The sequence below is a fragment of the Emydura macquarii genome, unplaced genomic scaffold (assembly GCF_026122565.2).
Source record: "Emydura macquarii macquarii isolate MOO-44397 ecotype Brisbane River unplaced genomic scaffold, CSIRO-AGI_Emac_v2 contig_2676, whole genome shotgun sequence".
NCBI classification, from domain to species: domain Eukaryota; kingdom Metazoa; phylum Chordata; order Testudines; family Chelidae; genus Emydura; species Emydura macquarii.
In genome coordinates this window covers 39,084,355-39,108,806 of record NW_027132813.1, presented here as the reverse complement: position 1 = coordinate 39,108,806, position 24,452 = coordinate 39,084,355, and the positions used below count along the sequence as shown (strand labels likewise).

The window sequence follows — 24,452 nt, the reverse complement described above, 5'->3', positions numbered from 1 at the left end:
AAGGCTTTTGCTCGATGTCACTGACCAGTACTGTCCAGTGCACTCTAAAGTCAATGGGAGTTGAGAGCTCTTAGCACTTCACAGGTTTGGAGACCCAGTCACAGCACCTAGCGTTGCAAGCCTGCATTTTGAACTGAGATTAGGAGTCTTGACAAGATTCCCTTTCATTGACATGTTTCTTTTCTGCATAGGTATTTAAATCCTAGATCCAAGTATGGGGTGCTGGTGAATTTCTAAATGTGCCAGTGATCAATAGGGAGCTTGTTGTTTTGGGGGTCTCAAATTCTCTACAGTTAACAGTCCATAACATTTCCAATTTAAGAGGCTGATTACAGGAGAAAATATGACAGAACTGTGACTTCCCAAAGGAGATAAAGCAAACATGAGCTACTTTGAAAAATCTGATTTTATTTTTTAAATTGAAAAGACCTGTCAATTTGTTTAAGTGGATGTCTCTAACTTTGCTGTGTTTTAACATTGCTCAGAACAGTATAAAAAAGCCATTCATGTTAATAGCTACATAGATTAACACCCTAAAACACACTGTGTTTTCAAAGTAGGTATGTTTAAAAATAGGATGTTCACAGGAACTCTTACAATTGATCGTTGTAATTGAGGCATCCTGTATTTAACTTTAACAGGAGTCTAAACATAATTGTAAATTTATCTTGGTATTTGGTCTTAGAAAAGTTAAAACCAGATCACTTTCACAGCAACACGGAAGTTCTGAAGTGGGAGATCACACGCACACATTAGAGGGACCTGCACTGAGCACAAGAAGTACACCCATTCAACACACAAACATGCCATTGGGATTATGTCTAAATGCACAGACTCAAACCCAGGATAACAATAATTTAAAATGCTAGGGTTTAATATAAATACAGAGTCTTCATAGAAACTCCAGTTACTGCAAAACTGAGGGACACCTATTGATCATGGTGCTGTGAAGTATTCAAGCGTACGGGTCAGATCTTGCAACCCCTATTCACACAGGCACACCTAACTGAGGCCAGTATGAAAATAAACTTGAGTAAAGGGTTGTGCAGGATCAGTCTCTAAATCTGAATGTTCAAATGACAAGATTGTTATTTTAAAAATGTCATTCTTTGGTTTACTTCCATGGCTTTTGGAGACACAGAACGAAGAGACACACACCATGTGAGAAGCCAGTTATTCTAAAAGCAAGTTTTCTACTGCTGACTGTCTGTAGAGCATTTCTAAAGCATATCAGGTATTAAACTTACCGAAAACTACAGGAATTCAGAGTACCCCTTACAACCATATCCCCATAATCTAGTAACCATTGTAAGTGCATGCATTGAGGCATGACCGGCATGCCTATAAATTCATATTGTTCAAGTTAAGGGTAATCACAGCTGCAAAAAACTCTCCTGTAATTAAATGGTCACCATTAACAGTACTTCAGTAACTGTTTTGGTATTAAAGAAATGTAGACATTGTTATGCTTTCAGCCAAAAAGAAGGTCTCTCTGCATCAATTTAGGAATGAAAAAAGAAAGTTTCTGGAATCAAAGCAAGGTTTACATATTGCAATGTTCTATGAGGGCCCAATGTTCAAAGACAGATGTGTGTAATTGTCAGGTCTTAGCATATACATATCAACGAATGCAATGTCATGCACATCAAACTTGGAAAGTCTGTCCCTACTCCCAACCACAGATCCTGGCTATGCTGTTGTTAAATGTAGTAGTAAAGTTTTAGAAAAAATCAGGTCAGAAATGATCCAATTTAGTATTTTCAAATAATATAATAGTTTGACGGAAATGCATACGTGAGCAATTTTTGCTACTTTGCAGCAAGGCAGCAGATTTTATTCTGAGGATGGTACCTGTTTTTTCTGTTCATAAGAAAATCAGACTGATAACTATATTAAAAAATATAAGATGTCTGATAATTACCAGTAACTTCTATTCTTCAATGCAACTCAGCTTTTAATGCGTTTTTTTGGAAACAATATTCCCAACACTGGTTTTATTTCCTTCCCCATAAGTATCAAAATTGGACTGAGTGAATTGTGGATATTTACCAACTAGCAACAAGTCTCATATGTCAATGTTATTTTTAACTGCAACAAATATAGGTCATTCTTCATAACCTACTGCCAATGGTTGTTATAAATATCTACTTGCTTTATTTAAACAAACATTGGTCAGTTAAGATGAAAGATTCATTTGCAATAATTACTTGGCACTGGGTTAATGTACTTGCAAATTTTAATAGAAGCGCTTCTGATATACACAAAAGCACTTACAACAATAAGCTTTTACAACTCAATTTGTTGGATTTTTTTATTGTATCCAAATAGAATTATCACAAGCATTTCTGAAAATGTTTTTTCCCCAAGAGATTAAGATTTAGACTCCAGTCCCAGCTGCTCTAAAACTTCTTAGCCAAAGCCTCCAACCCAATGAAAGGGAATCGACAGGGTAACAGCTTTTGCTCTCTATTACATAGACACATCATGATACCAAAATTTAACTATAAAAAGAAGAGTATTTCTAAATAAAGTTGACCCCTCGTGTCCCCTAGCAGCAATGCTATACAATGCCAAGAAACTATAAGGCCAAGAATTTAAATCTGTCAGAACTCTGGAGGTTTCTGATAGTTGATTGGTTCGTGGCAATAACTGCTTAGACAGCCATGCAGAAGAAATGTACCATGAAAAGCCCATTTACTAAGACTTAAGTCATTCTGTTTAGGAATTCTGTCAAACAGTTCCAGAGATAAACTGTGTTAGAAGCCAGTTTAGGTGGCCAGTGCATATGGAGTCAAACTATGCTGGAACCACGTTAAAAGCCATTTGGGCTGGTTAAACCAGTTCCTAATTGTATTTAATCAGAATTCCTAATTGTAGTAAAAAAATGCCAATGAAAATGGAGGCCAAAGATGCAAAGGTAAACACCACAATAACATGATGGTAAAAGCTGCTGTTGAAAGGTTTTCTTATGCTAAGAAAGGCACAACACCCCTGGTGAGCTAGAGACAAAAGCTGGCAGCAATACAGCAATAAACCCAGAAGAAAAAGCCTACCAGAACTGCCTTACTGGGAAGGAACAATGCAGTAGACAGGCTGCTCTTGCTTTGTTTTGTTTGCAGGGAAGTGGTCAAATTAAGTAGTCAAATTTAGCCACATTAACAAACATTTAACAAAAGCTATCCCAAGATACCAGGACAAAACCTGACCTTTGGGTCAAAGGGCACAGACAGGCCTTTCCATGTCATGTAGCTGAATGAGTTCAAAGATTGGCAATGAAGGAATAAAAGCTTTAGACATGTGACAGGAACAAGGTCAGGAGTTTATCGAACAGTCACACCAAGCTTCTCCAGCACACGCACTCCCTTTTCTTGGTATTCTTGTCGGGTCATCCAGAAGTTGTCTTTGTCTTTCATGATGTCTGCTAGAACTGCACCACCCAGAAACACCATGTGCTTTCGACGTGGTGGATCTTCAATACGGATTTTAAATTTCTAAGGAGGAAAAGAGAGAGAATGTTGTTTGGATTCCTGGGACAAAAATCACCCTTTCTACCATAACAGTGAAATTGGAATTGTGTTTAATGGGAAGAAAGTGAATGAAATACTAGGAGAGGGCAAAATGGATGTGAGCTTTCTGCTTGTGCAATCAAAAATACAATAATTAAATAAATTACTTTGCATTGGAAATTAGAAACTGCATCGTGAGTGTACCTATAAAAAAGCCCAGATGTAGGAATCACTTTCAAATTATTTGTTCAGCTTTGATGGCTAAGATTATCAGGGAAGTTACCAGTTAATCAATTCACAAAACATTACACAGTTTATATAACCAGAATGATACTAAATCTTGGTTTCGAGTGGGAGGAGATTGAGAGGGGAGGAATGGAAAGGATTCCCCATCCTTCTTTAATTATTCTGTATTCCCCTACAGAGTAGACGATTGAACCCTACCATAGTGCACTATTTTGCATTTTAAATGTGTAACTATGAAATATATTAGCCACCGAACTAGGAATATTTTAAAATTATAAAAGAATGTTAAGTGTTTCGGTGAGTAACTACTACAGTTCAAATATTCTGGCTACCTATACAATTAGCTCAGTCCAATTATGATCCTGAAAACCTTTAAATAAGTCCTATTTGGGGATAATCTTTTAGAGAGCAAATGTTTTATTAAAATGTGTTTTGAAAAAAATCTGGATGTAATGCGAGACTGAAAAACACTTCATTCCAAAAAGCATTTCCTCTCTAAAGAGAGACATTCCTTCTACAAGGCATACAACAATACAATGCAATCTTAGTTCTGCAGTTCTCATGAGTGGTACTGTTGTCTGCCCACTACAATTATCAATGAATCAAAGGAAAGGAAAAAAAACAGATCCACACAGAATAATTGCAGAATGTGGTATTAAAAATAAAAAATTCAAGGATAGAGAGGCAGGTAAACCTCCAATCTCTAAAGCTAAAAATCAAAACTGACACATGGCAGTCACTGCTGCTGTTTAGAAAAGCCAAATACTTTTCTTGCAAATAGTAGCTGGTTTCCTAAAGTACAAAGTCAGGTCAGAGTGCAGGATTGGGCACCAAAGTTTAACAGTACATATTTACACAAACACTCTGCTTAACCTTCTGAAGTAACTTAGTACTGTGGCCTTGTTTCAAGTGTATTTAAACATGTCGCTAGCATGGCTATACAAAGTGTGTATTAGTCATTCTGAAACCTTGATGTTCCAGTTAGAGAGGATGGGATGTTAATACTTCACATATTTGGCAACTAGCTTGATCTATCCTATTGCTGACTATCTTGCTCCCTCTAGTGGTAGTTCAGGATATCTGATCTACTAACAAATGAAGCAATTAATTAACCAGTACTTACAGAAAGTTTTTCCACATCTCCTTTCAGAACCCGTTCCAGGTACAGCTGTTTAAGTTCACGTTCCAGTCGTGAAGGCAGCCCAGGGTACATAGTGGAACCTCCAGACAATACAATGTGCTTATAGAATTCAGATCTAATAGAGGAGAAAAAAAACATTCCTTCTAGTGGCAACAGTTTCTCCTCTGCACAACTAATATAGAAACCCCTATGTAGATAAGCAGGTAAGTAAACGTCCAAGAAATGCAGATAGCTGTCATTGAACAGACACAAAGCCTTTACAATGAACTCAAATAGCTATATATTCTCTTGCTCAATATAAACTCTCCATGCAATATGCGCAAAGATGTTAGGAAAGGAAGAACGCTGCATGTCCTCAACGTATATTAGTTATTGTTTAGTTCTAAGCACTACAAATTCCATTTCAAAAAGAGATTGTGTTAACTCTGCTCGTGAATACTAATTACACAAAGAAATACCTCGCTCACACTCATCACTACACCTGTATTTAGAAAATGTTTTTCACCTATTATCATGAAAGATCCATTTTTGCGATGAACTGCTTTTTCCTTGTCCACACTTGTGCCCTGACAGAAGTTTTAGAGAAGAAGATCTATAGCATTTTAGATGTTCTGCTCTTACCTGGTGTCAATGTCAGCAGCCTGGATGGTATTAAACAGCAGTTCAGCAACACCAACCCCCTCCACATTGATTAAGTGAGGCTGAAACAGAGCTTCTGGGGCCTCAAACCGCTCTCCACCAACTTTGATAATCCTGCCATCAGGGAGCTATAGAATATAAAGCACAAATTAAAGCTTATTCTAATATGACTTAGATATGAATACATAGTAGACCAAAAAAGCAAGATGTTTCACTATCAACAGTACATAATAGGGGGAAAAAATCTTTTTCCAAATTTATTAGTTTCAAGCCATTACAAAAAACATTGTTTAGTATTGTTGAAAGAAAATTCCAAGTCTTGCAGTCAATTTATAACTTAATCTGCAGCTATCTACAAAGACTAGGTATCTGTTACCTGAAATGGTGTTAACATATACTGGAAGATATTCCTCATCCTACGGGTTTAAAGTATCATTTGTTGTACAGTGTGATATTGTAAAAACAGAGGAGCATTTCCTGCAAATTTACATAACTAACTGCAGTAGGTCTCATAGAAACCACCTTCTATGCAGGATGATCACCACACTTTTCAACAGACAGAACCATACATCAATCTTACAGACTTCTCACATCTTGGCATATGAAACTAGAATATGTGGTGATAATCTGCTGTTCTAGTAATGTCTCTCAAGTCTACTTTCTCCCTTGGGTCATGTTTTTGGTAGCGTGGTTTTCTGGTTTAAATATTTGAGCTACTGATGAGGAAAAATAAAGATTAAAAAGTCTTATTGAAAAAATTAGAGTGTTTGTCAGAATTTTGCAGAATACCTCTCCTTTACAAATATTCTGAGGGCCAATTCTGTTGTGTATGATAGATATTTGGTACATAATTGAAAGAATCTATAAGCAACTCCTCTCATAAGCCACCCTGTCGAGATAAGATATAAAAAGATTATTCATCAGAAGGAAAACTGGTTTAAAAAATGAATGGGAGTAGTATACGTGCATTTGAGGGTAGAATTTTGACCCAAGTAGTGTTATTTCTATTGTCCCTGTCATCTAGGAAATTTATGTAAAATTTTAAGTGTGAACTCATAACAAAACCATACTTGAACCTAGATCTATAAGTTTTCAACTTCTAAATTAGTGTACATCTCGCATATACACTCACCGTGTAGGATTCAACTAGTACTGTGGTCTCTAAGGCCAGTTTCTGCTCCTGTTCAATGTTGTATCCCACATAACATAATTTTTCCTTGATCATACGAACAGTCTCAAAATCAGCAGAATGGTTGAAAGCATATCCTCGCAGCAACAGCAGCTGATGTGAAAAGAAATATTGAAGAGTGGCTCAGTTCTCGCTATTAGTGATTAAGTGTACATCATGTACATTTAATTGATTACTCTCCTTTTGTATTTCTCAGAAGAAAAGGAAATTTCTCTAAAGACAAATTAAATGAAAAATGTGACTGATGTGAAATGAATCAAGTTTATAGTTTAAGAAAATAAGGAAAGAGGGTCAAATTGCATTTCTTTCCATCAGTGTGAACATGATAGTAGAACTCTGAAAACTGGAAGATATGTTCTGGAGTACAGTTTTCACTATGATCTTTAGAAAAGAAAAACTGAAAGAAATATCTCTAGCAAATTGTTCCTTTTCTTGGGATTCAATTTCAAAATTTGGAGATTCACTGTGATTTCTCAATCCAGCTGATTTCTTTTAGACTTTTATAGGTTGTAGTAACAATACAATTGATTTTAATTTGACCGCTTTACTTATTGGATCAGATTCACTTTCACTGTAGAAAATCCACACACTCCTCATTGCCATATGAATATTGGGAAAGATTTTCCCACATACTTGAAAATCTTTAAAGAATTATTCTAGCTCTGAAGATTCACAAATGCAGAATGTATTCTCCATCAATTCGAATGGCTAAATTCCAGGCTACACTGAAAGTAAGGGGTTTGTTTTTGATATGCAGGTCAAAGATGTTATGAAATTGATTTACAGTTTTACCAAACATGAGATGTGAAATCTTCTCTAGTATGCAGTCAAAGTAACTATTAATTGCAAGTCACTACTGCAGCCTCTCCAAATGGATTCCCCGCACATCAGGTGGGGCCAAATTCAGAAATAATGTATTAGGGAGTGTAAGATAGCTGCACAGGAGTCTAAGTTGGTATATACTTACACCTTCTGGTTCATCAGTATGTAAGTTACACTTAATTGTAGCTCCCTTTTGAAGTCTGACGCTCACAGTATAACTTAGTCTAGTGTGAATGTTTTTGGAAGGAGATGAGGCAGAATTTTGTGCAGCACATCTCAAGCCCAGCATTTTGGAAAGGGAGGCATGACCAGAAAAGCCTGCTCTGAGTGGGTCCCCCAAATCTTTGGTTTCTGATTGATCCTTGCCTGCTTGATCAATGCCAGAGGACAGGAAGTGCCACCCACTATCCATACTGAGAAGCAACCTTCAAGAACTCAAAATAAATGTGATGAGGCCCCTCCATGCACTCTTTCCAGAACACCACTGCCAAAGCCCTGGGCTCTCTCCAGCACAGACATCCTGAATTTTAAAGAAAAGTCCCTGGATGCTGCAAGCAACTGAATTTAAAATTAAAAAAGGGAGATTTAACTAATTAAATATGAACATTTATGTAAGGGCTACTGTACTCTTGTGGTGTGTTTTGATATTTGATACCCCCACATTTGCCATTTTTAATATGCACCAGATAATCATAGGAGTTTGTGTTTCGGGGTGAGCTGATGGCTGTAACAGTGGCCGGCTTTTGGAATAGGGGAGTTTGTAACTGTGGAATAACCACTTCAGCTGAAAGTTTCAGCCTAAATTATGAACAGTGAAATAGACAATTTAAATGTTTCATAGGTATCATGGCACCTAGATGACTGGGCCAGTTCACACACCACAAAGTAACTGTTTGGAGAGACTGGTACCATCAGTGCACTGATTTACACTGTTCATAGTTGGAAGATTCTTCTTGCAACCCATAAGGATCAGAAACGTATTTTTTAAAATGGATTCTGAAGCCCCATTCTGCAGTAAGGGGTGGAGCCTACAGCAAATTCCATGCCAGTACAGGACCCTGCCTTAGGTCATCCTCGGAAAAAGCATACAAGAACTATTTCCCCCCATTATCCTCAAACAGAGGAAAAAGGACAGATTTCTCCACTGCTAGCAAGCTTTCCACTTTTTAAGGCTTTAACTGCTTTCCTGCTATAGATTTTAATTTAGATAGTGGACTATCACTAGGATAGAGAGTGCAACTCCAAGAAATTTTTTTTCAGCTTACCTTGATGAGGTATCTGGTAATATCCCTCCCAGCAATGTCAAGACGTCTGGTAAGATGGGGAAGAGAGAAACCTTCATAGACTGGGCAAATGTGAGTTACGCCATCTCCAGAGTCCACAACAACACCAGTCAATAAGCCTACGTAAGAACAGTAATATTACATCTAAAAGCAGATACGGAGAATGAGACATCACAGTACATTACGGCTCTTATAACTGGGCCAATCAGGTGGCCAGACTATTATCCTGATGAAGTAACTGTCTTAATTAAGAGAAACCTTTCCCTTTGTGAGGGACGTCTGATAACATGTTAAAATAAAATATAGTACTAAAATTAAGGGGTCCACTTCATTTCAACTATTTGTTGTAAGCTTCACTTGGAAAATTCTGTATGAACTGAGTTGAACTCCTCCACCTCCATCTTTAAAAAAAATTTATTAAAGCTAATGCTAAAGTTATCTAATACACAGGTTAAATAAAGTTTCTATACATCTGGGTATAGTGCTTAAATTATCCAAAAGTACAAAGTTTGGCTTAAAAGCCATAGAATACATAAAGTACATAATCTGCTATATTCCAAATTGCGGAACACCTCCACCCCCGTCTTTTAGAAATATTACTAACCCTTCTTAGCTGACTGCAGCACTACCATATGGAATTTTTTCTCATTTCCTAACAACCCAATGAATCATGTTCCAATTAAATGGAGAATATTTAAACTGGTTAAATGCTGGTTGGGGCATAAACTCCTCTGTTTTCTGCATTAGTGGGCAAATATATTAGTCTCATTTTCAAAGATGCTGAACACCTGGAGATCTCATTCATGTCACATGTAATTTACCTTGCTTGAATAACTGAGCAGAAACTGTGTGATTTTTTGGTTGGTTGGGACTGGAGTGCATGATCTGATGCTTCTGTAGTTTCATATTTTGTAGGATATAAATAAAAGCCACTTAAAATTACAGCAGAGCCTACAAACTGGCCATTCTAAATTTATTTTTCAAAGGAAAATCTCAGATTGATTTAGACCCATAATTTGGGTTTTGTAAAGGGGTTTTCCAAACCTCTAGGAAGTCTAATTCCAGTCAGAAGTTTTAATGGTTTTAATCAAGTTGAGAGAAACACAGCATTGTGGCAATTTATAACATCCAGAAAGTGAAACTCAGCCTCAAATTGGGCACGTGAGCAAAATGCAGAAAGCAACTAGTTAGAGTTAATGATGGAAAGTAAGGCTCAGTTTATACTTAAACATATATCAACACAACTATGTAGGTCAGGGGTGTGATAAAACTTACACCCTGACTGCCATATTATGTTGACAGTCCCCCACCCCCAGCATAGACACTGCTAACCCAACAGAGGAGTGTTTCTGTCAATACAGCTAATGTCATTTGGGGAGATGGTGTTCCTACAATGGCAGAAAAACTCTGTCTGTGCAGGCTGACTACACTAGGGAGTTATGCTAGCTAGCATAGGCTATGTCTGTTCTATACAGCTTAATCTTTAGTTTCTGATGTGTTACCACAAGCAAATAAATACATTTAAATGTAAGATTTTTAATCTGACAATGTCCCTTTAATAAGGTTTTAAAAGGGATTTTGGAATTTATGTCTGGAAACTGAATTTCATAATTCACTCTCTTAGTCCTTTAAATAGTGAATTTTCAAACTATTAATTCTTCATCAGGAATGAGGCTGAAGATATTTAATTGATTCGGTTACTTCAGGACATATACAACTTTCATAACAGAGCCTCATGTGTATTAGTGAATTGGAATATCTATCAACCAGTTTATAAATGGAAAGTTCATGCAGCGTAAAATAAGATGGAACAATGTTACCACCACAGCAAGGAAAGAATTAGTCATAATCACAGGAGACTAACTATAAAAGACTGTTGTGCAATGTTTAATTTTGATGCATAAAGATCTTCTGTCCTTTTAAAAATACAATAGCTATGCAAAAGTCCAGGTAAAAGCAGTAGTTAATTTCCAGGACATAGTTTTAACAGTAGCTACATACATAATGTGGTCAATAACACTTATTAATTTTGAATTTGAAGGCAAACATCTAGTTTGATTAGGTATTACAAAGATCTCTAAAACAATGACTAAAGTTGCATATCAGGTGCACTGCAATTCCTAGGAACACATGATGTATTAAAGGTAGCAGAAATGAAAATAATCTTATAATAGCATTCATGGGTATATGTCAACCAGACTTTGGAAATTGGATATATTAAATACTTAGAAGTCTCACACATCCTGTCCTAAGCATTCATGTGGCTGACAGTCTATAAATCAAAGTATTCTAAGGGCTAGAATTATTTTGTAGTTTACTTACTATTTACATAGGAATTGCCTGAAAAACAGCATGCCATGAAATGCAGGCACATATAGAATTAATTGGCCAAATTTTCAAATCCATTGACATCAGTGAGCATTGCAGGTGCTCAGCACCACTGAAAAAGAAATCAGGCCATGACATAGGAGAATGCCTTAAGCAGTGTCAATGGAGAGTCTCAGGCAGCCCTTGAAGTTGAGAGTGGAGAGGAAATCTGCTGCCCTCTGGAGTCCTTCCTGAGAGCCTGAAGTTAGGACAGCAATTTGGGATGAGGCCCTTGATAGGGAATAGAGAGGTTTAACACCTACACTGCAGTGGGAATGACGACACTTCCCCTCATGCGTAGAAGGAAAATAAATTATCAAAAGAAATATCCTTCCCAGTGAGAATGTGTGTGTGCCAAAACTCAGCCTGGGAAAAAAAATTATTGTTCAGTTATGAACACAATAAAAGAGGGGATTTAAGAGAAGTTTTGGCATTATCTTAACTCAAATGTCATAAATGTGACAGCTGAATTTTAGTATCAGCTTTTTTTCTCCTTCTATAAGTTCTGAATGTTGCAGATGGTTTGTTTTTTCCCTTTTTTAAGGAAAAATTCACAGCTGGCACTGAATAAAATTGTTTCAACTGTTTTCCAGAAGCACTTAAATCTGTAAGTATAGCCATGTTGTGGTCAATATCTTGCTCTTAACATGTAGTGTGGCAGAGCAAATTTATATCATGACATAAAAGCTGTGATGACAGATGTTATTGCAAAAAACTGTGCACATCCTACCATTTAAAGATAAATTCAACATGTCACTAATAAAAGGTGTAATGAGTCACGTTATCATACGCATATGCTTGAAATTAACTATCTTTCAAGTCCTAGGGTGAAATCCAAGCCCCACTGCAGTCAATGGCAAAATTCCCATAGGTTTCAATAGGACCAGGATTTCACTTCCAGTCTCTCAACTCTCAAAGTCCAATTGTGATTTGTTCCAACTTGTCTATAGCAGAGAAGTCTACTTCCTTCTCTTGCCCCAGAAATAAAGCAGTCATCTTAATGGCTTAACAATTTTCAGAAATTGTGAAGGCAATGTAATTGTGTCCATAAAATGAAATAAAAGTTTAAAGGGCTTGTTGTGGAAGCGTTTTCCTGAAAACATGCTAAAGACTCTCTTAAAATGACACTTTAAACATTTGAGATAAAAGGGCAAGTTACATTACATATTACCAGGTTTTAGCATTTACAAGCAAGAATCCACAGTATTATTTTTATGGGAAAAGGAGGAAAATAAGCTACAGACCATGAGAAGTGCTACTCGTGTTGATGCTCATCAACCCAAAATCCATGATGAAGATACAATCAGCTAGGCTCAGTTATGCTAATGGTGAATTGGGAACAAGGTCTCTTCTTTATTAATACCATATGAAGACTTCAGCCAAGTTATGCATTTAGATATTAAACTAAGTGCTAAGTTATAACCTTTACCTACCTTGGGCATACAAAGTAAGAACAGCTTGAATGGCTACATATACCCCAGAAAACTGGTATGTCTCAAACATTACCTGAAAAAACAACAATAAAAATTAGTGTCCAAATAATAGAAAATTCTTTAAAGGGTTACAGAACCTTAAAAGAAAAGTTTACATCTACTGTGATTATTAGGTGATCACATTAATACACCTTTGCTACCTTTATTGGACAAATATTTTGTAGCATTATGTTATTGCACCTTGGAGCAACAATTATGTGCTTTGATTCTTTTTACCCACCAGTCTTTAGTAGCTTCTTGCAATAACTGGATTTTACACAACCATTTAGGTTGTTTTTTTTTATAAACTTCAGAAAGTGATTTATTTTACTCCAACAAACAACACCTATGCTGTTACATAACAGCTGCCCATTCATGCAAATAAGAGGAACTCTGAGTATGCAGTGTTGTTGTAGCCATGTCGGTCCCATGATATTAGAAAGACAAGACAGAGGAGTAACATCTTTTATTGGACCAACTTCTGTTGGTGAGAGAGACAAGCTTTCGAGCCAACACAGAGCTCTTCTTCAGGTCTGGGAAACGTACTCAATTGTCACAACTAAATACAAGGTGGAAGAGATTGTTTAGCGTAAGTAGTTAACATATTTCAAGGGACCAGTCAAGGTGAAGTGGCCTGTTAATACACCTCCAGTCAGAGGGGGAAAAGGAAAGGGAGAGGCAGCTGGGCAGGAAGTTGTTAGTGGGTTGCAGATTGTTGTAATAAGCCATAAATCCAGTATCTCTATTCAGTCCATGATTTTTAGTGTCTAGCAAAGTTATGAATGTAAGCTCCCAGGCTCATCTTTTGACAGTGTTGTGCAGGTTTCCTTTGAGGGTCAGGACTGATAGGTCAAAAAGTGATTGCTTTGTGAAAAGTCACCACAAGTGACGTGGTGTTTGTGTTTTTTAGTATTTTCCTCTGTGAGATCAATCAAAAGCATAGTGATTGCCTGGTTCCACCAATAGTTGCTATTGGGGCATTGCGTGCATTGGATGAGGAATGCCACATGTTGTGATAGGACCTATAGATCTTGAAAAGTGTGTTATGGGGATGTTGATCATTGTAGCAATGGAGATGTGAGTGCAGGTTTTGCATTTCTTGTTCTAGCTGGGTCTAGTGCTGCTTTGAGTTGGTGTGTCAGTCTGTGGGGAGCTTGCATCTGCTGAGCAGCTTGGGGAGCTTGGGCTGCTTTGTAAGACCACAAGAGGGGGTTCAGGAAAGATTTGATACTCCAACAGAGAAGTAGATCGCATCATAGAACCGGCCACCCAAACACCCCAAGAGAACCTGCTTCAGTACAGAAATAAAACCCTGTCCAATTGCACAACCCTACTTGTCACCTACCACCCCACACTGGAACCCATAACAAGGTATCATCAAACAACTGCAACCCATACTCAATGAGGGACCCCTCCTGAAAGAAATCTGGTAGCTTAAATTCATAACTTTGCTAGACACTAAAAATCACAGACTGGACACACTGGATTTATGGCTTATTACAACCTGTAACCCACTAAGAACCCTCTTCTCCCTTCCCCACTTCAGTGGTTAACAGGCCTTCACCTTGAATGGTCCCTTGAAATATGTGTTTGCTAAACAATCTGTTCCATCTTGTATTTATCACACACAGAGTATGTTTCCCAAACCTGAAGAAGAGGCCTGTGTAAGCTCAAAAGCTTGTCTCTCTCACCAACCAACAGAAGTTCATCCAATAAAAGATATTATCTCGCCCTCCTTGTCTCTCTAGGAACTATCAGTGTAAGTTAATAAAGACATTCCACATTAATTTAATGGGGGGGGGGGGGGGATTTAAAGTTTTTAAAAAAAATTGCACACCACTTTTTTCCATAGCTTTAGTAAACTGTTTTTCAAAGAACCTAATCGATGAGTGGGAAGCAGCACTTCTAGAGCAGCCACATACTTTATTACTGCAATTTGACTTTGGAATGAAGTTAGAGAGAGAAGGTGGGTGAGGTAATATCTTTAATTGAATCAATTTCTGTTGGTGAAAGAGACAAGCTTTCGAACTTACACAGAACTCTTCTTCAGGTCATGGAATGTACTGTTTGTTAAAGATGCGTATTCCTGTCACTTTCTGAAACTAACCTAAAAATTTTTCTGTTGCAAAGGATTTGACTCATTCCTTCAACTGTTTTTTATGCCATACACAGAAATAAGACCATACAGCTGATTGAAAGAAATAGGGCTAGCCCCTTACAATAAATCCATACACAGCACCAATTGTGGGCATCCAGAGCCATTATCGCAAGCTATTTTCTACAACTCTGCCTTCCTGTTCTCTGTTTTCAGTGAAGATAGAATGGACTACAGTGTGGCCAACTCAGGATTTTATCAGAGGTATCTGAACATTTGGTGTTTTTGTTAAAACACCAGCTGTTGGAAAAGATGGTTACTAACCATCCGTAACTGTTGTTCTTAGAGATGTGTTGCTCATGTCCATTCCATGCTACGTGTGTGGGCGCGCCACACGTACCAGTGCCAAAGATTTTTCCCTCAGTGGTATCTGTAGGGCCAGCTTTAGCGCCCTCGGCAGTAGCGCACATATGCGCTGGAATAAGGGTGCCACCGGTGCCCCCTCCTTCTCAGTTCCTTCTTGCCAGAACTCCGACAGAGGGAAAGGATAGTGGGTCATGGAATGGACATGAACAACACATCTCAAAAGAACAACAGTTACAGAAGGCTAGTAACCATCTTTTCTTCTTTGAGTGCTTGCTCATGTCCATTCCATGCGAGGTGACTCACAAACAGTACCTCTGGAGGTGGACCAGAAGTTCACAGATGTGCCGATTACAATACCACTCTGCCAAAGCCTGCATCGTCCCAGGCCTGTTGTGTGATGACATAAGTGTGACATGAAGGGGTGAACTGAAGACCAAGTCGCAGCCCTGCAAATGTCCTGTATTGGAACCTAGGGTTGGAAAGCCACCGCCGAAGCCTGCGCTTTTGTCAATGGGCTGTCAGAGTGGCAGGAGATATGACCTGTGCCTAATCATAGCAAGTAAAAATGCAGGAGATGATCCAAAAAGAAATCCTCTGTGATGAGACTGGCAGACCTTGAATTCGCTCGGCCACCGCTATGAAGAGCTGCATGGATTTCCAGAAGGGCTTAGTTCTTTCAATGTAGAAGGCCAGCATTCACTTGACGTCCAGGGTGTGCAGGCATTTCTCATCACTAGAGCTGTGCAGCTTTGGAAAGAGGACTGGCAGGAAGATGTCTTGATTAACATGAAACTGTGACACCACCTTTGGTACAAATGAAAAGTGAGGTCGCAGCTAAACCTTATCCTTGTAATATACAGTATAGGGAGGCTCCAACATTAGGGCCTTGATTTCCATGGGATGGACACGAGCAAGCACTTGAAGAAGGATTAAGAGATTGCATGACATTCTCAGGTTTCATTATAGAAAAAGCAAGTTATACGGTTGTGAAGAAAATATTGAAAATGTAGGCGAATGTATCCTAAAGCTTCAGAAACCAGATGGCAAATAAAAGAACACAAAATGTACTATTTAAAAATAATAATGTGAATTTCTGGGGCCTTACTAAAGATTTTTGAATGCTTCGGGTTGGCAATTATACAACACTTTATGAAACAAATGTATACTGCATGTAATACAAAGTAAAGGTAACTTTTCTTTCAAACACATTACATTCTGCTGCAATACGCAAATATTTAAGTATAAATGACAGACTTCCTGGACTTAAAAAAACCCAATATTTTAAAGTCAGCCACAGTTGAAATAGTACCAATAAATAATCATAATATTTAATTACACCTTGCAAACATGTAATGTTCTGAGAAACATCACTCAGCAAAACGTATACAAGTTAAAATATCAAAGAGTTCTTATCTTGTGCTTTAGCTCTCCTTAACCATTAAATACAATTATGCTGCTAATTCGCCATTAGCTTATCATTTTAAATACAATCTGTCTATTTAAAGAAACAGACTCCATGGACCGGAGAACAGTGGTTCAGCGTATTCCTCAGACAAGTTTATAGGCAAGAAAGTCTGAGTGAACAAAAACTCAGTTTACTGCAGCCATGAGTCAGAAGTGATTGACCACTTTCCCTTGTCTCAATATGCTTTTACCAGAGTAGAAAAAACTGATGAGATTTCAGTAGCTTTTAGAACTAGACCTTTGAAGGAAAGGAATCCTGAAACAGACATTCTTGGGCTGTGTCCACCAGACCCAGAGAGTCCTTGATCCTCATCGGTATGGATAAGAGTTTGTGAAGGCCGTGTCTGTGAGGCACATATACTGTACATAGCCACGTCTGAAGACATCGCACGTGTAACCATGAATGTGGCCACTGCCATGTGGCAGAATAGCTGAAGACACGTCCTAGCAAAAATCTGGGGGCAGGCTCATTCCTTGGATACAAGATCCACTACAGTCGAAAATCTGTGAGGTGAAAGGAAGGCTCTGGCTTGTATGGCATCCAATTGTGCCCTCAATGAATTCCAGGTGTTACACCAGTATTAAAATAGAATTTTCCAAGTTCACACAAAGACCTAGGTTCGTGAAAAGGTCTGGATGGTGCAAAGAGCGTCAATTTCGGACAGGGGTTTGAGGAGACAGTTGTCTAAGTATGGAAAGATGACAACGCCCTGTTTGCGTAGGCAGGCAGTGACTACTGCAAGGACCTTCAAGAATACATGAGGGGCTGTCAACAGTCCAAAAGGACTGTACGGATAGTGGTCGGTACCCATGGTGAACCAGAGAAAACATTTATGGGAAGGATGTACTGTGATATGGAAAAACATGTCTTGGAAGTCGAGGGCCAAGAACCAGACCCCCTGTTCCAGTACTGGGATAACGGTGGAGATGAGTAACCATCTTGCAGCATTGTAGTTTGACGAACTTGTTTAGGTTTCAAAGGTCCAAGATCAGCTGCCACCCACTGGATTTCTTCTGGATCAGAAAATAATGGAAACCCTTTCCTCTGTGTTGGGAAGGAACAAGTTCTATGGTTCCCAGTTGCATAAGATGATTTATTTCTTCTCATAGAATGGGTTCATGAGAGGGGTCCCTGAAGAGGGACGGTGGCAGGGCAGGATAGATAGGAAAGGGATGGAGTATCATTCCCTGATTATCTCTAGAACCCACTTATCTGAGGTGATTAGCCTCCACGATGGAAAGAATGGTGCTAATCAGTCACCAAACCAGTGGGATGTTGAAGATGGTTGGTATGAATGGAACAGAGGAAGGCTTCTCGAGACCTTGACCACACCTTCAAAATTGTGTTTAGCTGTAGGCATGTGAGAGGTAGCCCCTAAAGGAGCTGCCTGTCTGCATTTGATAGGGGGCTTTTGTTGTCAGCGGTGAGTGTCATAGTGCCGCTGGAGAGTGTACTGCAGTGGTTGGGATTGCAGTGGGAGATAATTCCCTGGGCATCTCTTTGGTGCTGGTGTATAAATGCTGAGAGCGCAGAGAGTAGTTTGGGAGTCTTTAAGGGAGTGCAGTGAATCATCGGTACACTCTTAGAATAATTTGGAGCCCTCAAAGGGTAGGTCCTCCACAGTGGTTTGTACCTCCTTAGGAATGCCGGAGAGGTGCAGCCATGATGCCTCCTCATGACTATGGCAACTGTGATGGAACCAGGAGACTTACCCACAGAATCTAAAGAGGCTTGTATGGATGTACGGGCCAAGAGATGTCCCTCAGTTATAAGCACGTGGAATTGTTTTTTCTTGACATCAGGAAGGTCTTGGCAGAGTTCCTCTATTTTGGAGTAGTTGAAGTAGTTTTACCTAGCCATAAGAGCCTTGTAATTAGATATGCAAAATGGGAGTGTTGCAGATGAATAAGCCTTGCATCCAAATAAATCTAATAGTTTCCATTCTTTGTCCTGATGGACAGGTCAAGGTTCATACTGGTCTCCTTTTTCTTGCACTGCATTAAATATTAAGGAATTCTGAGTGGGGCGAGAGAAAAGAAATTCCATATTTTTAGTGGGAACATACTATTTTTTTGTCTGCCAGTTTGCACGTCAGAGGGATGGATGCCAGGGTCTGCCAGAGCACTTTAGCGGGAATTGAGAAGAGCCTCGCTGATAGGTAAGGCTGTTCCAAATGAGGAAGATGTGTGCAGGATATCAAGTAATTTGTGTTGCTGATCTTTCATTTCCTCCAAAGGAATCTAAAGGGAGTCTGCAATTCTGTGAAATAATTCTTGAAAGTGTTTGAAATTGTCAGCAGCATAGGAGATGAAGGCATGACAGGAGAAGAAGAGGAGAAATGTAGTGTTGGTGGAGCTTCTTCCTCCTGCTCTTCCTCCTCATCCTGTACAGGGGCAGGCTCAGTCTCTGGTGGGCAAGAGACCGATGGAGAAGGCAAAGGTGTAGGTCTCTAGCTTTGCTCCAGGGGAGGCTTCCCAAACTGTGCTCTAAACATAGCCCAGGGCTCTTAATATGGGCCATGTGGAGGGATTGGAACATGGGGTTGCATCCCTAGTCACCCATTACAAGTTTCTAGTCCGGGTGGGGATTGTGAACAGTGAGGACATGTAGAGGAAGTCATTTGCACCTGTCTCAAGTAAGAGAGTGTGATGTAGCACTCCTCCTCCTCTTCGTCGCTGGGGAAAGAGGTGTCGTCCTCGAAGGAGAAAGAGAAGAATGTCATGAGTCCGGAGAGGAGAGTGGAAGTCAGGGGAGGTTGTGTCTAGGGAGTAGTGACTCAGGCATGTCAGATACATGCAGGTCTTTTGGGTATCTGAATTCGTGGGGAGGAGGAAGGAGCAACATCAGTACCAGTAGATAACTTGGTGCCAAGGATGCCTTCTCCTGAGCAGCCAGCAGGTGTAGCTGAAGATTTGCTGGGTGCCGGTGGCTTTAGTGGTGCTGAGGACTTGCTTGGAGTCAACGGTTTTGTTGGTGTCGTGGTTCCTGAAGTTGGTCTGCTTTGGTCTCCAGAGCTGAGAGATGGTGCCAAGGGCTGTAGGGTCTGCCCAGTTAGGGTCTTTAGACAGTTGTTTTGTTCCAATATTGGACATACTCAGATGGGCCCTGGAGCTATGTCCCCTGTTCGAAGATGTTGAGGTGGCTGACCTTGCAGGGGATGGTGTTCTGGCGGGCTGTGCCTTAGAGACTGAAGAGGGAGCCCATTTCTTCTCGTCAGAGCGAAAAGGAGACGACTTTATTTTAGATGGAAGTGAAGAATGAGGATTGGCGGATAACCTCACAGAGCATGAAAGTCGCATGGGAGAGAGTCCGGAACCACATCCGATGCTAGACACAGCTTTCTCCATAAGAAGTCATAACTGAATATCCCAATATTTTCTGACCCTGGCAGTCAAGTCACGGTGGTGGGAACATTTTTGTAGGATTTTGTCCCTCTCCCAGACAGCGTTACCAGGAAGGCGACCTAGCAAGAGACGCACCTCTTAAACCCGGGAGATCCGGGCATAAGGATGAGGTAAAACGCTTCCCAGTTGGGTAGGGCGGGAAGTGGGGAAATGAAAACCTAAGCTATGAAGTAACAACTAAGGGAAAGTGAAAACAAAAAAAATGTTTGTTTTTTTTCGATAGAAGAGAGGGTTATTCACATTGTGCAATAACTGAAGTTCTTTGAGATGTGTGTCCCCATAGGTGCTCCACTGTAGGTGCGGCCATGCCTTTGCGTCTGGAGTTGAAGATCTTCAATAGCAGTGCCTGTCGAACTGCACATGTGCATCTCCCCACCTCATGTGGTGCACGGGAAGTATATATGGCGCTGTGCAGTCCAGCTGTCCTCAGTTCCTTCTCTGCCACAGAGCCCACATGCTATGCTCCAAAGCAGAGGGAAGGAGGGCGGGTGGTGGAGCACCCATGGGGACATACATCTTGAAGAACCTCAGTTACTGCACAAAGTGAGTAACCCTCTCTTCTTCCTCAAGTGATGTCCCCATGGATGCTCCACTGTAGGTGACTACAAAACAGTGCCCCTAGTGGGAAGGTTGGGCTACAGAGTGGCTTGAATAGCCAAGGACAGGACTGTGCCTCCAAGGATAGTACCTGCAGAGGAATGCTGCATAATGGCATAGTGTTGGGCGAAATATCTGAGGACACCCATGTGGCCACCTTACATATGTCAGTAACTGGAACATTGTTCAGGAACGCAATGGAGGTAGACAGTGCTTGTGTAGAGTGTGTCCTTATTGGACGTAGGAACTTGTTCATATGAGAGACCTATGCATTGTGAGATCTATTTAGAAAGATGGTTTCAATATAGCATCACCCTTGGACCTCTCAGTGGTGGATATGAACAGATGTGGTGATTTTCTGAATGCTCTTGTTCTATCGAGGTAGAAGGATAATGCATGCCTTACATCAAGTGCATGGAGTTGATTATATGTGGTTTGGGAAAAAAGATAGGGAGGTGTATGAGTTGGTTAAAAAAAGATGTTATGACTTTGGGTAGAAATTTGGGATGTGGACAAACGGTAAATGGTGGGTGAACCATGAGGGCTGAGATTTCTCCCATCCATCGGGCCAAGGTGATGGGAATGAGAAAGGCAATTTTCATAGCTAGATATAAATGTGAGCATGTCGCCACTGGTTCAAAAGGGGATCTCACTAAAGATTGTAGGACTAGATTTGGGTCCCAGCTGGAGGTGGGGTTTGAATCTGTGGGTAGAGATTTTGAATGCACTTCATGAAATGTTTAATGGGAGGGGGGGTACGTGAATGTGGAGCATCCTTCAATAGGATGGTGAAAGAGGGTGATAGCGGCCAAGTGTTCTCTAATTGAGCTATTAGCTGGTCAATTCTGTTTGAGCTGGAGAAGGTAATCCAGAATGAATGGTACTGGTGCATGAGCTGCCTCTGTATGCTTTGGGGCACACCAGTGTTGGAATCTATTCCATTTCTGAGTGTACGTGTGTCTAGTAGTGTCATGTCTGCTATGTAGCAAGATGTGTTTGACTTGGTCAGAGCAAGAAGGAGCCATGTTTTCAGGTAGAGTGTTTCTGGATTGGGGTGAGGAACATGGCCAGTGTTCTGTGAAAGGAGTCAGAATGCCAGAGGAAGGTTGATGGGTCAGGCATAGTGACATCTGAAGCAAGTAGATGTACCATACTTGTCAAGACCAAGATAGGGCTATTAATATGATGTGGGATTGGTCCTCCTGTATCTTGCATATGACTCAGAACAGAAGGGGGGAATGCATACAGTAATGGTCCGTTCCAAGTAATGAAAAAAGCGCCCCCCATTGATCCCCATCCCAGTCCTGCTCTGTAGCAAAACTGGGGGCAACGGGTATTCTGTTGGGTGGGAAATAGGTCTATTGTAAGATGGTCCCAGTAGTGGAACATGGGTTGTAGTGCTCTCGTGTCCAGTTCCCATTCATGTTCTCAAGAAAAGATCCTGCTCAATGTGTCTGCCGTGATATTTCAATGCCAGGGGAGGTATGCAACAAAAACCGAGATGCTGTTTCAGATACCAAAGTTCCAGAGCTTGATTGCTTCTGAACATAGACAATGGCATCTCGCTCCTTCCTGCCTGTTGATATAATACATGCAGGCGAGATTGTCATCATTCTTACCCTCTGATGTTTGAGGAGTGTTGAGAAGTGTCAGCAGGCATTGCGAACTGCTCTTAGTTTTAAAAGGTTGATATGAAGAGTGGATTCGGGGGGTGTCCATCTGCCCTGTATCCTGTGTTCCAGCAGATGCACTCCCCAGCCAATGAGGGAGACCTCGGTGCTTAAAATCATGGTATGAGAGGATTGGAGGAAGGGGACCCAGCACAAATGTTGTTGGCATGCATCCATCAGAGCAGAGGATCCTTGATTTGTCTCAGCATGGACAATAGTTTCTGGATGCTATGTTTGTGTGGAAGATACACAGTGCAGAGCCAGCCCTGAAGCCATCACATATGTAACCTCATATGTGACAATGAAAGTGTCTGCTGCCATATGTCCCAGGAGTTGGAGGCATATGTGGGCTGAAATCTGGGGGCACACCTATGCATTTGAGATTAGCTCTGTTATGGCTGTGAACCTATGGGGTGGCAGAAATGCTCTTGCTTGTATGTCATCAAGTTGAATGCCAAAGAATACCAATGTTTGCATCGATCTCAAGGTGGATTTTCTAGGTCAATGTGGACACCTAAGCTGTTGAGCACATTCATAATTGTATGGACTACTTGGAGTGCCTCATACTTGGTTGGAGCTTTGAGGAGGCAGTTGTCCAAGTACAGAAAGACTGATTCCTCTCTTTTTTAAGTGGGCTGCAACAACTGCGAGGACCTTGGAAAAAACTCAGAGCTGTTGAAAGGCTGAAAGGGAGTACTATGCACTGAAGGTGGTCAACACCCACTGCGAATCGTAGGAAGTGTCTGTCAGAGGGATGTATGGTGATGTAGAAGTATGCATCCTGTAGGCTGAGGACCAAGAACCAGTCCCTCTGCTGGTATGAAGTTGGACAGGGTGACCATCTTGAATTGTTAAGTTTGACAAACTTGTTTAGATTGCGAAGTCTAGAATGGGATGTCAACTGCTGGATTTCTTCTGAACCAGGAGGTAGTGGGAATAGAATCCTCATCCTCTATGTTGTACGGGGACAGGTTCTATGGCTCCCAGTTGCAGAAGATGGACAGGGAGAGGGTGGCGGGATGCCATAGTCGGGAAGAGAATGGAGTATCCTTCCTTGATTATGTCCAGGACCCATTTGTCCAAAGTGATAAGTATCCAAGATGGTAGGAATGGAGCTAACCAGCTGCCAAACTGGTGGTCTCTTCGTGATGTCATAGATGATGGGGGCAGGTAGAACAGGCCCTCGACCACACCTTCAAAATTGTTGTTTGCTGGAAGGTGCGCAAGACGTTACCCCTTGTGCAGCAGCCTTGCTGCGATTATTGGGAGGGCGTTAATGACGACGTTGGTTGTCAAAGTACTGCTGTGGAGGTTGAGGCCAGGATCGTGAGGGAAGCTGGTATTTCCCTGATCTCCTCTTTGGCTGTGGGATGTATATACCCAGTGACCTCAGTGTAGCTCTGGAGTCTTTTAAGGAGCATAGCAAGTAATCGGTATGTTCTGAGAAAAGTTTTTGTCTGTCAAACGGTAGATATTCAACCATCATTTGTACCTCTTTGGGGAATCCCAAAAGGGGTAACCAGGATGCCCACTGTATTACCATCGCAGTAGCAATGGATCAGGCTTCAGTATTGGCTAAGTCCAATGAGGCTTGGAGAGCTGTGTGGGCTATGAGATGGCCTTCTGCTATTAAAGATAAAAATTGTTCCTTTTTAGCCTTTGGGAGGTCATAGAATCATAGAATCATAGAGATGGCCTTCTGCTATTAAAGATAAAATCATTGTTTGTCAAGCCCTTTTAAGGATGGAGATTCCACCACCTCCCTAGGTAACCCATTCCAGTGCTTCACCACCCTCCTAGTAAAAAACTTTTTCTTGTCCAACCTAGACCTCCCTCCCTGCAACTTGAGACCGTTGCTCCTTGTTCTGTCATCTGCCACCACCGAGAACAGCCTCCCCATCCTGAACCCCCTTTCAGGTAGTTAAAGGCCGCTATCAAATCCCCCCTCACTCTCTCTTTTGCAGACTAAACAAGCCCAGTTCCCTCAGCCTCTCCTCATAAGTCCTGTGCTCCAGCCCCCTAATCATTTTTGTTGCCCTCCGCTACTCTCTCCAACTTGTCCAATCCTTTTTGTATTGGAAAACTGGACACAATATTCTAAATGCGGCCTCACCAATGCCGAATAGAGGGGAATAATCACTTCCCGTGACCTGCTAGCAAGCCCCTCCTAAATATGGCATTGGCCTTCTT

General features: G+C 40.6%; 1 protein-coding gene across 1 annotated transcript in view; it reads right to left on the bottom strand.

The window, feature by feature from the left end:
• Nucleotides 1-388: 388 nt before the first annotated feature.
• Nucleotides 389-24,452, bottom strand: part of ACTR2 (actin related protein 2) — a 44,225-nt gene continuing 20,161 nt past the window's right edge. Inside the window, exons 4-9 of the mRNA XM_067565262.1 lie at nucleotides 12,627-12,699; nucleotides 8,809-8,945; nucleotides 6,665-6,814; nucleotides 5,515-5,660; nucleotides 4,876-5,008; nucleotides 389-3,491 (exon numbers count right to left, since the gene is read on the bottom strand). Of these exons, the coding sequence (XP_067421363.1) occupies nucleotides 3,321-3,491; nucleotides 4,876-5,008; nucleotides 5,515-5,660; nucleotides 6,665-6,814; nucleotides 8,809-8,945; nucleotides 12,627-12,699 (810 nt within the window). The 3' untranslated portion in view covers nucleotides 389-3,320. The remainder of the gene's footprint in view (nucleotides 3,492-4,875; nucleotides 5,009-5,514; nucleotides 5,661-6,664; nucleotides 6,815-8,808; nucleotides 8,946-12,626; nucleotides 12,700-24,452) is intronic.